The following is a 15,911-nucleotide window of genomic DNA, read 5'->3' as shown; positions in this document are numbered from 1 at the left end:
CTGTTGCTCAATCAAGTATTGAAAGGGGACATCATCCTGGTCGGAAAAGTACAGATAATGAACATATCTTCAGTTTCTTTGGGCTGGGCTGTGAACGGGGAACTGGACGATAGCATGAACTACACGAGGGGCAGCAAAAGAGTAAAATATGAACATTTCCCACGCAGTATAGTAGGTCTGTGTCAAAGACTCCCTGTGGAGACACTTAAACCGAGATTTCCCCTAACTGGGCGGGTCCGTGGCGGGCGAGGTCGTTGGCGGGTTGCGGCCTCGCTGCTGGCTCAATCCCGCCCTCCGACATGACTTGATCCTGATTGGGCTTGTTAATCCCGTTTTTTGGGGTAATCCAGCCAATTGAAGTAAGTGGGTCTGATGACGTCATTTGCTGGCGCGTCATCAGCCGGTTTTCTTAAAGGGACCATGTGCAAATTTACTTTGACATTTGTGCTGTTCGTGTTCTGCAGCATTGAAGAGCTGCAAACATTGACAAGCACTTCACAGAGGTGCACTGCTGCACGCAGGCTCTCCCATGACTCCCTCCACAGCACGTAGGGAGGTTATTTTCCCTTCCAAAGAGACCACACCAGGAGAACAACGCGGCCTGATTGCACATTGCACAGGAGGACACAAGCAGGGATATCGTCAAAAGGACCAGGCTTCAGTGGCGCAAACCTTTCAATGATCTCAGTAGAACACGAAAGTTTAGTGCAAAGCCACACTCAACCTCACCCTGCTGTGCCACTCATCACATCCCCATCACTCTGTCTTCTGTCCTACTCCTGCACAGCCTTACGCACACCAACTTACCTTGCACCTCCACCCATCCCTCCCTATCTACATTCTCACTTCCACATCTCAATAGCCAACCCTCACACTCAGCCTCATCCTAGTCCAATGACACCAAGTAACAACACACAAGGGTAGGAACTTGTGTGTTTTAGCCAATTTCATTTGAAATTTCTGTTAATGTGCTGTCAGACATACAAATCTTTTTCTAACACTTTCCATTCTTCGACGGATTGGTGTGCAGCTTTGAAAATGGCTTAGTGAGTTGCAGTGAATGGTGAAACATAAACGTACCCCCATGCCTGCAATGCTGATGAGTGAGAAAGGAATGGCTTGGGCATTGTAGGGATGCTTTACGTTGTTGGTGTGGTGTGGTGCCAACCTGGCGCATCATGTGGCAGCCATATGGGTGTGGAGCGTCAAGTGTAGTAAGTTCGGCCATGGTGAGGCCATCCCTGGCGTCCTGGGCAGCAATGTGGTTGGGTGTTAATGGCCTCTGTCCTGTGCTGCAATGATTGCAGAGACGGTTGGTGTTGTTGTTGGGGCTGCTGGTGTGCCTGGTGATGCTGGTGTTGCAGCTGAGCATGCTCAGATTCTGAGGACCAAGGTGAGAGAGTATAAACCATACCCATGCTGATGGAATAGATGGCAGTTGAACTTCAGATGAGAGAAGGAATCTGTCAGTGGTGTGAGAGGTTGTTCCAATGAGGTGATGCTGGATAGAGAGTTTGCTCCAAACACTTGCAACCTGCTTAAAGCTCAACCTGCCTTCCAAATGCAGTAAGCAACAGCTTTTTAGCCTGGAAAGTGAACAGCTGTGAGTTGGGAGCTTTTATGGCACATTTCTAGATGTCAAGCAATGAGATGATTCCATGACCATTCAATTCCCGCTCAGCTAACGAGTTGTGATACTCGAGCTGCGTGGATCCCATTAGCGAGCTGTTAATTTCTAAAGGTGAGCGCATAATGACTGACTTGCCTCCCCTGCCACAGACTGTTGGGACTGATCAGCGCTGACAGGCCCGACATTGGGGAAAGGCACGCGGTGGCGGGTTGAAAGCGAGGTCAGGACACCACTGTCATCTCCCCTGTAGACGCCTTAGCGCACCGACAGCATTAAGTTAAAGTTTAAACTTCAAATGTAATGTGGCCATGGTCCCTTTAAAGATCCTGGCTCAAAACGCGCCATGAATGACGTCAGCAGACCCGCTCCATCTCATTGGGCCGGGTAACGCGCTGGGCGGGCTTAATAGGCCCCATTAAGGTAAGTTCATTATCCACAGCGGGATGGAACCATCAGCCGGGTCGCGACCCGCCATGGCCACCGCTCACACCGGACCCACCCAGGTAAGCAAAGATCTGGCATTGACTCCAAAGCGAAAGGACAATCCGGGAGGTGTGAATCCGGTGGAATGACACTCCTGTCACTTAAAGTGCTCCAGCTGCTCGATTCCCCCGCACATTTCTGAACATTTCATATTTTAGTTGTTGGGAGTGAAACTGCGTGGATTCCAATCTGTCCCAAGCCCTTCCCTAAACCTCTCCGCCTCTCTCTTCAACTTTAAGGAATTTCTTCAAGCCTATCTCTTTGGCCAAGCTTTTGTGCACCTGTCCTAATATCTCCTTATGTGGCTCGGTGTCAAATGTTGTTTGATAATCGCTCCTGTGAAGCACCTTGGGACGTTTTACTACATTAGCGGCGCTGTATAAAAATAACTGTTTGCTGGTGCTCTGTAACCTACATATATTGCTCTTAGATTATTTTATTGAGCTCGCAATTTATTCCTGAACCCAATAGGACCTGGGAACTGTATTGTGGGAATGGGTGGGAATAAGATGGGTGGGAGAGGGTGGGGGGATACATATAAAAATGAGGTAACACCACCTGAACCCACTGCATAAGCTCTTGCCGCCATATTTAAGCTCTCAGGCGGGAAACCTCAGTATAATATTTAAATCAGGCTCCCACAATGCAGTTGGGAGCCTGACTTGAATTTACCAGCTGCGAGCCGGGTTTCCCAGTGCTCAGGAAACCCAGCATCGAAATCTCCCTTTATCGCTCCCTGCTCTAAGGATAACAATTCCAGTTTTTCCACATAAGTGAAGTCCCTTATCCCTGGTGCCATTCTAGTAAATCTCCTCTGCACCCTGTACAAGGTCTTCACATCCATCTTAAAGTGTGAGGCCCAGAATTGAACACAATAGTCCAGCTGAGGCCTAAACAGTGTTTAGCATAACCCCCTTGTTTTGTCATCTATACCTCTATTTTAACAGCCTTCGCAACTTGTCCTGCCACCTTCAAAGATGGGTGTGCCTGAACCCCAGGTCTCTCTGTTCCTGCACCCCCTTTACTAACTGAAATGGAGCCATAAACGCTGTCAACATGTTTCTAGAAAGGCGCACTTTACTAGTAATAATTAATAACTCTTCAGGATTCCATTTTTCCATATTAATCTCCGATTGTGATGATTTAGTACATGCCCAGTTCCCCAGTGCTACAGTTCTCCTGCACAATTTACTTCTATATAAGTCGATGAAATGTGTTCAGCTGTATTATGGCATTCGGCAGTATTGTAGGAATTAACGAACTCCTACGAATAACGGAGATCGACACAAGAGAACAATCAAACATGTCTTTACTCAATGGAGTTGCCACGAGGACTGCCTGGGCAGTATCGTGGTTTGTGATGTGACGTCTTCGCGTTTGCCGGTGTTTTCCTGCGCTCTTAAAGGGGCCACGCCCTGTACATGCAAACTCTATTTTCAAAACACAGTAATGCCTAACACAATGGTACAGGTTTAGGCTGCTGTTAGAACATCGTTAAAGAGAATTATATACAGTTAGCCAGAGTCATTCAGTGGTTCTTCCACTTGCGCCCCCCCAGAATTCGCTTTAATGGACAAAGTCAAATGGTGAGGGGGTCTGACGAGCCTGTCAGAATGACTCCTGTGCTCTCGAGGCAGAGGCTGCAGGGCGGCTGGCGGTCTGGCTGGCGGTCGCACTTGGTCTGTCTTAACGACGTTGGGTGGCCAACCCTGTCTTGGCAGTTGTGCTGTCTCGACGGGGTGGTCGAGGTCCAAATGTGCTGGCTTTAAGCGGTCGACCGAAATGTGGCCCGGTTTACCACCGACATCTACCGTGAAGGTTTTGTTCCCTGCTTCCAACACATGGAAGGGACCGGTATATGGGGCCTTGCGCGGATCCCTATGTGCATCATGGCGAATAATAATGTATTCAGCCTTGTGAAGCTCCGTGGGAAAGTGTGACCTCTGCAGCCCGTGGTGCGAAGTGGGCACCATTGCGAAACGTCTGGCCGCCTCTTGGTGATTAGCAAGCTGGGCAGACGTGGACCAGTGCACCATCGATGTTGGTAGGAAGTCCCCTGGGACTCACAGCGGCTGACCATACACGAGTTCCGCTGATGAAGAGTGAAGGTCTTCTTTGGGGGCCGTGCGAAGGCCCAACAGGACCCACGGTAGCTTGTCTGCCCATCCAGCATCCTGGAGGCTGGCCCTCAGGGCAGCTTTCATTGAGCAGTGGAAGCGTTCACAGAGGCCATTCGCCTGTTGGTGGTAGGCTGTGGTGTGGTGTAATTTGACACTGAGTCCTTGGGCCACTGCATTCCAGAGTTCGGAGGAAAACTGCGGTCCCCTGTCCGACGAAATATCTGCGGGCACTCCGAAGCGGGCGATCCAGGAGGAAATGAATGCCCTGGCCACGTCCGCCGAAGTAGTGGATGACAGGTGGACCACCTCTGGCCATCTGGTGGTGCGGTCAAGCATGGTCAGGATGTGTGAAAAACCATGGGAGGATGGGAGTGTTCCTACCAGGTCCACGTTGACATGGTCAAAACGTCGCTCCGTAACTGTGAAGGTGGCCAACGGAGCTTTGATGTGGCGCTGTACCTTGGCCTTTTGGCAGACCACGCAGGTGTTGGCCCATAGTCGCGGACATCTTTATGCATGCCATGCCATACAAATTTCGCTGACATCAGTTTCTGAGAGGCCTTCATTCCAGGGTGTGACAACCCATGTATGGCATTGAACGCTTTGCGGCGCCAGATGACTGGCATGACAGGGCGAGGATCCTGTATGGAGACGTCACACAACAGCGTGGTACCTGCTGAATGGAACTTGACGTCAGCCAACTGGAGGCCAGTGAGGGCCGTTCTGTAAACTTGGACTTCCGGGTCTGAGGCTTGGTCCGCTGCCATGAGGGCGTAGTCGATGCCCAAATGAACCGTATTGACGAACGCGCGGGAGAGGCAGTCTGCCACCAGGTTGTCCTTACTGGCCATGTGCCGTATTTCCGTGGTGAATTCAGATATGTAGGTCAGTTGACGCTGCTGTTGGGCTGACCACAGTTCGGCGGTCTTGGACATTGCAAAGGTCAGCGGCTTATGGTCCACAAAGGCGGTGAAATGACATACTTCCAGAAGGAACTGAAAATGGCGGATGGCCAGAAAAAGGGCGAGCAACTCCCGGTCGAACATGCTGTATGCTCTCTCGTTCTGCCATAGTTGATGGCTGAAGAATGCCAACGGCTGCCACGTCCCGTTCACCCACTGCTGTTGCACGGCACTGACTGCGTAGTCCGACGCGTCAGTGGTGAGGGCGATGGTGACTCCCGGCAGCAGGTGCGCTAGCATAGTCACGTTGGCTAAGGTGCTTTTGGTGTCGGCGAACGCTCGGGCCATGTCATCCGTCCAGTCTACCGGGTTCTTGCCAGTCTTGCCCTTGAGGGCCTCGTACAGGTGCTGCATGAGTAGTGCTGCCTTAGGCATGAAACGGTTGTAAAAGTTTACCATGCCTTGGAATTCCTGCAGGGCCTTTATGTTCTGCGGGCATGGAAAGGATGTCACCGCCTCTACCTTTGAAGGTAAAGGAACCGCTCCCTCTGAGGTGATGCGATGCCCCAGGAAGTCAATTTGGTGCAGGCCAAACTGACACTTGGCCGGGTTGATAATCAGGCCGTGTTGGCTGAGGCGTCGAAAAAGGGTGCGTAGGTGACAGATATGTTCTTCCTTAGTAGGACTGGCAATTAGAATGTCATCCAGGTAAACAAAGAGGAACTTGAGGTCCCGCAGCACGGAGTCCATCAGGCGTTGTAAAGCCTGGGCGACGTTCTTTAACCCAAACGGCATTCGTAAAAACTCAAAGAGGCCGAATGAGATGATGACTGCGGTCTTCTGGACGTCTTGTGGATGAACTGGGACCTGGTGGTAGCCCCGGACGAGGTCGACTTTAGAGAACACGGTGTTCCCTGCCAAATGGGCAGAGAAATCCTGGATATGGGGGATTGGGTACCGATCGGGAGTGGTGGCGTCATTTAGGCATCAATAGTCACCACATGGCCGCCATCCACCACCAGGCTTCGGGACGATATGGAGGGGTGAAGGCCAGGGACTTTCGACCGGCGAATAATCCCTAACCATTCCATGGTTGCGAACTCTGCATTTGCAACTGCCAGCTTGCCAGGTTCCAGGTGCCGGGCCCACGCGTAGACCGGGGGGCCGTTGGTGGTGATGTGGTGTTCCACCCCATGTTTTGTGGCTGTGGAGGAGAACGTGGGTCTTGTCATGTCGGGCAATTCGCCGAGCAGGCGAGCGAACTCATCAGGAGTCGGGAACGCACAGGAGATGGTGCGTGACATAGTGTTACTACGGTAACATGGAAGTGAATTAAAAGTTGCTGCGTTGATGAGCCGCCGGTTCCTGACGTCGACCAGGAGGCTGTTGGCGCACAGGAAATCTGTGCCAGGGAGGGGCTGGGAAACTTTGGCCGTAACAAAATCCCAGTGAAAACGTTGCCCCCCAAGGCACACCTCCACTTGCTGTCTGCCAAAGGTCCGAATTGCTCTGCCATTGGCCGCTTCAAGGGTGGGGCCATGATTCCCTGTGTGCACGTCGAGGGCGGACCCAGGTAAAATGCTGCACTGCGCTCTGGTGTCGCACAGAAAAAGACGACCAGAGAGCGTATCGGTAATGAACAGCAATTTTCCCGCATTGCTGATCGCCATCGTGGCCGCGGGGTGCCCGTTAGACCCTTTCCTCGGTGGTCGCAGTGTCAGTTGTTGTATTTTTTTGGGAAAACTGCAGGAAGGGCGGCAACGCTTCGCCTTTGCGCTGAACTGCACGTGGTAGAAAGACAGACCAGCAGGCCGATGAGCTGGGGTGGTGTCTGCGGGGGATGCGTGCCTTGTGGCGGCACAGTACTGCCGAGTTAAAGTGAAAATTTTATCAGCCTCCGCAGCGAGTGTTGCGCAGTCTTCAACTTCAGATCTGGCCAGGGCAGCTTGTACCTGTTCAGGCAGTTGGCTGAGGAAACATTCCCATTCTGAGCCCAGGAGTGTGAGCATTTGGCTCATCAACTCTGAAGTCTTGTAGTCCCTGAGCCCGGGCATAGCGAGTAATCGACGGGTGCGCTCTGATTTTGTGAGCCCGAAAACCTGCAGTAACCGCGCTTTTAGGGTTTCATACTTGCGCTCTGTTGGGGGTTTTTCGAGGAGGCTGACAATCCGAGAGGCGGTAGAGCTGTCGAGTGTGGAGACCGCATAAAGATACTTGGTCTGATCTGCATCGATGCTCCTCAGGGCGAACTGGGCCTCGACCTGAATACACCACGAGGGCGCTTGCTGCTCCCAGAACTGTGGTAGCTTCAGCAAAACGGCGTTTGCTTCCATGCTGTGCTCTTCTTTTGTGAAAAATTTCACAAAAACGGGATCACCAATGTAGGAACTAACGTATTCGTACGAATAACGGAGATCGACACAAGAGAACAATCAAACAGGTCTTTACTCAATGGAGATGCCACGAGGACTGCCTGTGCAGTCCCGTGGTTTGCAACGTGACATCATCGCATTTTCCCGCGCTCTTAAGGGGCCACGCCCCGTACATGCAAACTCTATATACAAAACACAGTAATGCCTAACAGGTTTAGGCTGGTGTTAGAACATCGTTAAAGAGAATTATATACAGTTAGCCAGAGTCATTCAGTGGTTCTGCCACATGATGATAAATACCATTAAAAAATTAACAGCTCCTCTGGGTAACACTTAATTATGTAACAGTAATTTTTTACACACATAATTTGTATTCTCTAAGTATCCTCGACTCACTGCATTATACTGGAGAAATCACCCAGCTTTTATCAGGCGAAGTTGCTCACTTCCGGTCATGAGTTCTGTTTGCTGTAGTTTTTTAAATGCTCTTTTTAAATAGACCCTTTAGACTGTTTGCTGTCACGCGTTGCTTAAATAGACTCGGCCTACTGAATTAATAGAGTTTGGTCCTCCCAATATTTAGTTGGAGGAAATTTCTGCTCATCCAGTGCTGGATGTCAGACAAGCAGTGTGACAATTTAGAGAGAGTGGAGGGGTCGAGAGAGGTGGTGGTGAGGTAGAGCTGGCACAGTGGTGTCAATAGACACGCTGATCTTGGCTATTGCCCAATGTGGAACTACAGTTCCCAAGGTGCAGTGCGCGGTGTGGCCAGTGCTGCGTTGTGATTGGTTTTCCAGTCAGCCGTGTCGGTGTCAGCAGTGACAAAGCCCTTGGACCCTGTGCAAGGTTGAGAGAGCAGCTCCAGTCACAGCTCCAAAGCCTCTTTTATAGTTCTAACAGACCAGAGGAATCAGTGATCAGTTCAAGCGCAGAAACAGAACCAAGCACCTGGGCTTCACCGAAAAGCCCCTTGTCCAGGTGAGAACCAATCCCCGCCCGAATTCAGTGCCGGCTACTCCCGTGGGCGAGAATCCCTACGGCCGCTCTGGGTGATTTTCTAAGGAACAGGGGAATACCTAACTTCACAGATACACAGTTCAGATATTTATTAAACAAAAATATTATTCCTTTAACGGTAATATCTCGAGACAACCCAATTCTTAACAATTTATTGCAGTTTCTTTCGCCCTCAAGTAACTGACACCAACCAGTTTCAATCTGCCTTTTAAAAACATGAACCCAGACTCAGTGTGGGGAGTTAGGGACTGACTCCAAACAGGGGAAGTGTTCAACACCACAGAGCCCCAGAAACAACTGACCCCGCCGCTTAATAATTCAACTGAAACAGGGTTTAAAACGGGAGCTGCGCGCATTAATCGGACCCGCAGCAAATTAAAGGCAAGGTGTAATTTTATTAATATTGTGCCGAGTTTTATTTGCCCTCCTGAGTTTTAAAGGGGGCGACTCAGACTATAATAGAACAACTTCTCTTTAATCCGGGGCAGGGTGTAAAATGCCGCTTTCTTCCCCTCTTTCTCATTCATCTAATTCACTCTTTACTCCGCCTCAGGAATATTCTCATCAGAAATTTATTTACAGACTGAAGCCCAAATCATATTTATCAATTGTAACACCAATTTTAAAGGGATTGACAAATCCAGGGTTGTCTTGCTGCTGATTTAGAGAAAAGGACGTCAGTCTATCATGAAATATGTATTTTAGGGGGAAACGTTTATTTTAAAATCTGATGCAGGATATCAGAGAGCAACAGCGCGTTATCAGAACGATTCCGGCCGAAGTGCATCAGCTGATTCCTATCTCTACAATCCGCCCCTCATTTTTCTGGGGTAGAACACAGACTAAATATTCATTAAACGCAAAAATCTTCGGAATCTTGGAACTTTCGCTTAACAGATACTCCAATTGGAGAGTAAACATTTTTATATTAAAGGTTTAAGATTTTAATAATTTAATCAGCCAAAAACAGATTTAAAAAAAACGAAATAATAATCTGACTCCATCCAATTCCTGGCCCCTCCCAGTCATTTGCATACCGGGTAATAAATAGACCCGGAGTCTCGGGTTTGCAGACACTGTAACCGGACGGGGTCCCGGAGTTTTCAGGAACAGCGCACGGTTCAGTCGGAAATTTGAACGGCGGCTGTTGGCGCTTCTCCGGAGGAAATGGCTCCAGCGATGTATCTCCTGTGGGCTCTGCTGATCCATTTAACAGGTGAGAGACGGATGGTTTTAGTCACGGGTTTATCCGCAACTAAATCGGTTCAATACCGAGAATCGGACGGTTTTCTCTCCGTGTTTATTGAAGCATTAACGTCCTCTTTGTTCCAAGTCTCTGAATGGGTTGATTTTTTTCTTTTATTGAAGGTGTCCTGGCGGCTCCCGTCCTCAATCAGTCCCCAATATCCGATCCTGTCTCCGCGGGTCAGACCGCCCGGTTACAGTGTGCGACGCAGAACTGGGATGTGAGCAGAAACAGCGTGCGGTGGTACCGACAGCGACCCGGGGAAGCTCCGGTGTGGGTGATCTATCACAAGCATGATGGCACCATCAAGCGAGGCACCGGCTTCACGGACCGTTTCCAACCTACCAGAGACGCCTCCAGTAAAAGTTACATTCTGACCATCGGAACCCTGGTGCCCGGTGACTCCGCCGTCTATTACTGTGCTGTGTGGGACTCGGGATTCATCTTCGGACCGGGGACCGCCCTGAGTATAAAGAGTAAGTGACTCTCTCATTCTACCATTCACATTGTTTCAATTATTATTAATTTGCAGTCGCTTTCATTCCCGGGCGCCAGAGAAATCTCCATTGTCAATTTTGACGTTAGATCTATTTATATCCCAAACATGTTAAACTGGTCAGAATTGGAATTGTTGAAGCGCCTCGGGGAATAATATTGCGCTGAAATGAAGTTTGACACCATTTCCTGCTCCCATTCAATAGGGGAGATGAGGAGAAGTGTTCTTTTTACGCAGCGAGTTGTTGTGATCTGGAACGCGCTGCCTGAAAGGGCGGTGGAAGCAGATTCAATAGTAACTTTCAAAAGGGAATTGGAGAAATACGTGAAAAGAATAATGCAGGGCTTTGGGGAAAGAACAAGGGAGTGGGAATAATTGGAGAGCTCTATTCAAAGAGCCGGCACAAGCACGATGGGCTGCATGTCCTCATAGGAGAACTGATTGATAAAATAGTGACAGAGGGACAAGAGGAGGCCATTCAGCCTCTCGAGCCTGTGTGAAAAAGAGCTTCCCTCCTAAACGGCCCGGCTCTATTTTTAAGTTGATCTCCCCTTGTTCTTGATTCCCCGACCGGAGTAAATCGTTTCTCTGTGTTTACCTGATCGAATCCCTTTTCACATTTTAAACACCCCGGCCTCGTAATTTAACCCTCTAAACGCCGGTATCATTCGGGTGCGGCAAGAGACAGAGAGAGAGAGAGAGAGAGAGAGAAAGCTGTGAGCTACACTGTGAGGTTCTGACAGTGGACACTGAATATGTCCCTATGTTACACTGAGACTTGAACAGGAGACTATTGCAGGGCTGTGGGGAAAGAGCAGGGGAGTGGGACTGATTGGAGAGCTCTTTCAAACAGCCGGCACTGGCACGATGGGCCGAATGGCCTCCTTCTGTGCTGTGTGATTCTATGCCATGCATTTCTTATTTCTTAGTGTATGTAGAATTATATCTACTGTCCAGAGTGGGCAACGTTCGATTTTAAAGATTGCCCGGAGCCGGCTGGAGAGCCCCCGGGGAATCCCAACCCATTTACCGTCATTTACAACTTTCAATGTTGCTGCTGGTTTTATTCCTGTGGCGTATTGTCCCCCTGACCGCAGCCGTCGGGTGTCCGGCTCTGGGCTGGGAGAGAGAGAGGACCCTCCCGAGGCCCGCTGTCCCAGCACACAACAGGTTGCATCGACTCCCTGTCGCCAGCATCACAGGGACTAGTCGGGATTGTAGTCGTTTGCCGGGACTGATTTTATTCTGAATTTCCTGCTCCGATATTTAATCTGTCTGAGCTCATTATTCGCAATCTCCCCGCTGTTTATAGAGCAGAACCGGCGCTTTAACATGGAGCGGCGCAGTGACAATTACTGACCAGCCCCGTGTGTGTGTGAGACTGGGTGATGCTTGTTGAAGGGAACTTTCTCTCCATCTCATTCTCTCGCTGCTGACCCTCTCCCCTCCCCCAGGCTGTGTCCACTGACTCTCCCTGTCCAGTGTCCCCCGGGGATAGCGCCGATTCTCCTGGATTGATCTGTCGGGTCACGCTGCCGCCCAGTGTTGAACGGATCGCTCCGGGACCAGCGAGACTGGGCTGCCGAGAGAGAGATCAGTTCACCCGCGCGGGGAGGAGTCCTTACTTGTCTCTGTAGCGAGAAACTTGTACAATCCTTGATCACCCTTTCACTAGAAATATCAAACAGTGTAAACCCTTCATCAAACCGGGGAAAGAGAAGGCTGAGGGGTGACCGAATAGAGGTCTTTAAAGTGATGAAAGGTTTTGATAGAGTGGATACAGAGAGAATGTTTCCATTTGTGGGGAAGAGCAAAACTAAAGACCATCAATATAAGATAGTCACCAAGAAATCCAATAGGTAGTTCAAGAGAAACTCCTTTACCCAGAGAGTGGTGAGAATGTGGAACTCGCTGCCACAGGGAGTGGTTGAGGCGAATAGTATAGATGCATTTAAGGGGAGGCTAGCTAAGCACATGAGGGAGAAGGGAATAGAGGGTTAGGCTGATAGAGTTAGATCAGGAAGGATTGGAGGAGGCTCGAGTGGATCATAAACACCGGCATGGACTGGTTGGGCCGAATGGCCTGTTTCTGTGCCGTATATTCGGTGTAATTCTGTGTAAACTATGTACAATATTGTGAGACAGAGTCACTACATTAATTCCCAGCCCGTGTACAATGTCCTCTTTTTATTCAGTGAGCTCTTCAATACCCGGTAACAGACCCGGCTCAATTATCATCGCTGCAACATTGAAAGCCGATCAGTTTCTAACACGGAATTGTAAAATAAAATATGAATTGTAAAAAAAACCTTCCGGTCTCTTATCTAATGATACAGCACAGAAGGAGGCCATTCGGCCCATCGTGCCTGTGGCGGCTCTTTGAAAGGGCTGCATCAGTTTGCGATATCAGAACATATGTGGACTCTCGGTGAAAAGCGGCTCACAGCCCCGTGAATTCACCTCTTTAAAGATAACACTGACCGCATTTTAAGACAATCAAACGCTTTATTATATTCAAGTAAAAAGGGAAAAAACTGCAATTATAGGAAATTAAATAATAACAGAATATGCTGGGAATACACGGCCGGTCGGTCAGTGTGTGTAACGGGAACAGACAGGTTAGTGCGGTTCCGGGGGTGTAACCTGCACCTGAACTGGTCAGTTACTGATCTTTCCACCTCACACATGCTGACTGACCCGGTCTGTATTTCCAGCATTTTCTATTGTTATTTTACCAGATAGATAGAAAGAAAGAAAGAATGAGTGAAAGAAATAAAGAAAGAAAGTGTTTGCTGTTAAGAAGCTCCTTTCACGACCTCAGGACGTCCCAAAGCGCTTTAAAGCCAATGAAGTATTTTGAACCAAGTCAGTTTTTTAATGTAGGTAACAGAATTGTCAGAGGAGCAGAGGAATTAGAGATTGAAGAATTTATTGAACTCCTGTATTAATCAGTAATTTATTTTAAAGTGAATTTTGTTCGGGGATTTTTGGCGTCTTTGATTTCAGATCAGAGCGTCCCACTGCTGACGGATTCCATAAATTAATGAATTTTCTCTCACCCCACACACAGGCAGCGAGGATCGAAGCCCCTCGGTTCTTCTCCTCCCTCCCTCCTCGGAAGAAATCGGCTCGGGATCGGCCACTCTGTCCTGCCTGGTGAGTCGCTTTAAGCCGGGCTTGGTGCGGCTCCGCTGGAGCGTGGATGGCCAAGAGACAGACAGCGGGGTGACGACAGGCGCCGTGTCCCCGGACAGCGATCAAACCTACAGCCTGAGCAGTTACCTGAGAGTCCCCGCCGCCGCCTGGAACAAGGGCTCCAGCTATTCCTGCAGCGTCAGCCACGGCTCCCTGAGCTCGCCTCTTCTCAAAACCATCAGCGCCTCCTCGTGTTCAGACTGAGGCGGTGCGAGTTGGCAGTGGAGTTTGATTTTCGCTAGTGTTTTATGTAATGAAACAGATAATTCGATGTGTGCAATCTGCCTTTTTTTGCAATGTAATCGCTGTAGCAATTTCAGTTTTTGTCAAATGATCCGAATGTTTAATAATATCAGACGTCAGTGAAATGATTGTCCAGCTTTGTGAGATGGAACTTTCTGTACAACTGTCCCCAATACCTTGTGTGCAAAATTTCTGTCTGTGTAGAATGGGGACAAATTTCCCTTTATTCGCTGACCGTATTGTGATTGGGAACTTGTGTAACACAGCTCTTAATAAACATGAAATGCTGCCACGAGCTTAAAGTGGTCCGTCTTTACTCAGCACTTAAAGGGACATTGAGTGGATTACATAGAATGTACAGCACAAGCAGGCCATTCAGCCCAACTGGCCCATGCCTGTGTTTATGCTCCACTCGAAACTCCTCCCATTCTTCCTCATCTACCACTATCAGCACAACCCTCTATTCCCTTCTCCCTCGTGTGTTTATCTCGCTTCCCCTTAAATGTATCTATACTATTCTCCTCAACTATTCCCCGTGGTAGCGAGTTCCACAGTCTCACCACTCTCTGGGTAAAGAATTCCCCATTAGATTTATTAATGACTATCTTATATTTATGGCCCTTAGTTCTGGGTCTTCTCCACAAGTGAAACATCTTCTCTTTGTCTACCCCATCAAACTCTTTCCTAATTTTAAATACCTCTATCAGGTCACCCCTCAGCCTTCTGCTTCTTAGAGAAAAGAGCCCCAGACTGTTCCATCTTTCCTGATAGGTATCACCTCTCAATTGTGTTTCATCCTTGTAAATCTTTGATTTTATCTTCTCTAATGCCAGATTCGGGGGGCACAGAGAGCTGGGGTAGATAGTGATGTAGGAGGTTACAGAGATCGGGAATGGCTTAGGCATGAACGGATTTGAACAAGGGGATGACTATTTTAAATTGGGGACCTTTGGGGATTGAGGAGTCCCTGCAGTTCAGCAAGACCGTGGATGGTGAGTGAGTGGGAGTTGTGTGGGATGGGCTACGGGCAGAAGAGTTTTGGATGAGCTCAAGATTACCAAATGTCTTAAGTAGAGGTGTCCTGAGCATTGGACAAGTCACGTTAGGAGGTAACAAAGGCTTGGATGAGGGTTTACCGGCAGGTGGACTGAGGTAGCGGGGAAGGCAGGAAAGGTTACCGAGTTGAAAGTAGGCGGCCTTTCACATGGACAGGTCATGGGCCGGGGAACTCAGATATGGGTGGAATAGGCCCCTGAGATTGCGAACAGTCTGGGTCGATTGAGACCGGGAAGGGGGTGGAATCAATGGGCGAGGGTGGCGAGTCTGTGGCGAGAGAGAGAGAGAGAGAGAGAGTGCTTTCCCGGGGAAAAGATTCCCTAGTGAAAAGTTCCAAAACACTACATGGAGACCACCTTCAGGTACAGGTGACCAGCTCGGCCACCTCGTTTTCAAATATTGTCCGCTTCAGCCAGATGTGATCTGGAGCCAGCAGAGAGTGGACATCCTGGTATTTCCCAGGTGCAAGCGGTTTGGCGCTATTTTAATTCAGTCCGGGGGAGAGCTCAGTATAAGCGTTACTAATCGGTACCCCTCCCACCTCACCCCTCCCACCGGTACATGTACAGTTACGCTCAGTGAGATAATCTGCATAACAGTGCTACATAAGAGAGTGCTTCAGAATCAACACAACCCATAATTCAGGCAGGGAATCGTGCACCTTATTTTCCCAGTTAGGATCTTAGGAAGAGGAAGAGGCCATTCAGCCCCTGGAGCCTGTTACATAGGAAAAGGAGGAGGCTATTCTGGCCCTGGAGCCTGTTACATAGGATCAGGAGGAGGCCATTCAGCCCCTCGAGTCTGTTCCGCCGTGCAATTAGGTCATGGCTGATCTGTATCTCAACTCCATCTACCTGTCTTGGCTCCGTAACCCTTAATACCGATACCCAACAAAATCCATCGATCTCAGTTTTGAAATTTGCAATTGACCCCCAGCCTCAACAGTTTTTTGGGGGAGAGCGTTCCGGATTTCCACTACCCATTGAGTGAAGAAGTGCTTCCTGACATCACCCCTGAACGGCCTGGCTCTAATTTTAAGGTTACACCCCGTTGTTCTGGACTCCCCCCCACCAGAGGAAATAGTTTCTCTCTACCTTATCGAATCCTTTAATCATCTTAAACACCACAATTAGATTGCCCTTTAATCTTCT

General features: G+C 49.2%; 1 protein-coding gene across 1 annotated transcript; it reads left to right on the top strand.

The window, feature by feature from the left end:
- The first annotated feature begins 9,613 nt into the window (after positions 1-9,613).
- LOC147086478 (immunoglobulin lambda-1 light chain-like) lies at positions 9,614-14,000 on the top strand. Its single transcript, XM_085978577.1, has 3 exons — positions 9,614-9,740; positions 9,893-10,246; positions 13,337-14,000. The coding sequence occupies exons 1-3, from the start codon at positions 9,692-9,694 to the stop codon at positions 13,663-13,665; spliced, it is 732 nt and encodes a 243-aa protein (XP_085834703.1). The 5' UTR covers positions 9,614-9,691; the 3' UTR covers positions 13,666-14,000.
- The last annotated feature ends 1,911 nt before the right edge of the window (positions 14,001-15,911 follow it).

Source organism: Somniosus microcephalus, unplaced genomic scaffold (assembly GCF_052327205.1).
Source record: "Somniosus microcephalus isolate GS21.2 unplaced genomic scaffold, FLI_Smic_1.0 unresolved_chr7, whole genome shotgun sequence".
Lineage (NCBI taxonomy): Eukaryota > Metazoa > Chordata > Chondrichthyes > Squaliformes > Somniosidae > Somniosus > Somniosus microcephalus.
Note: the sequence above shows the minus strand (reverse complement) of the source record. Positions and strands in the feature narration are given on the sequence as shown.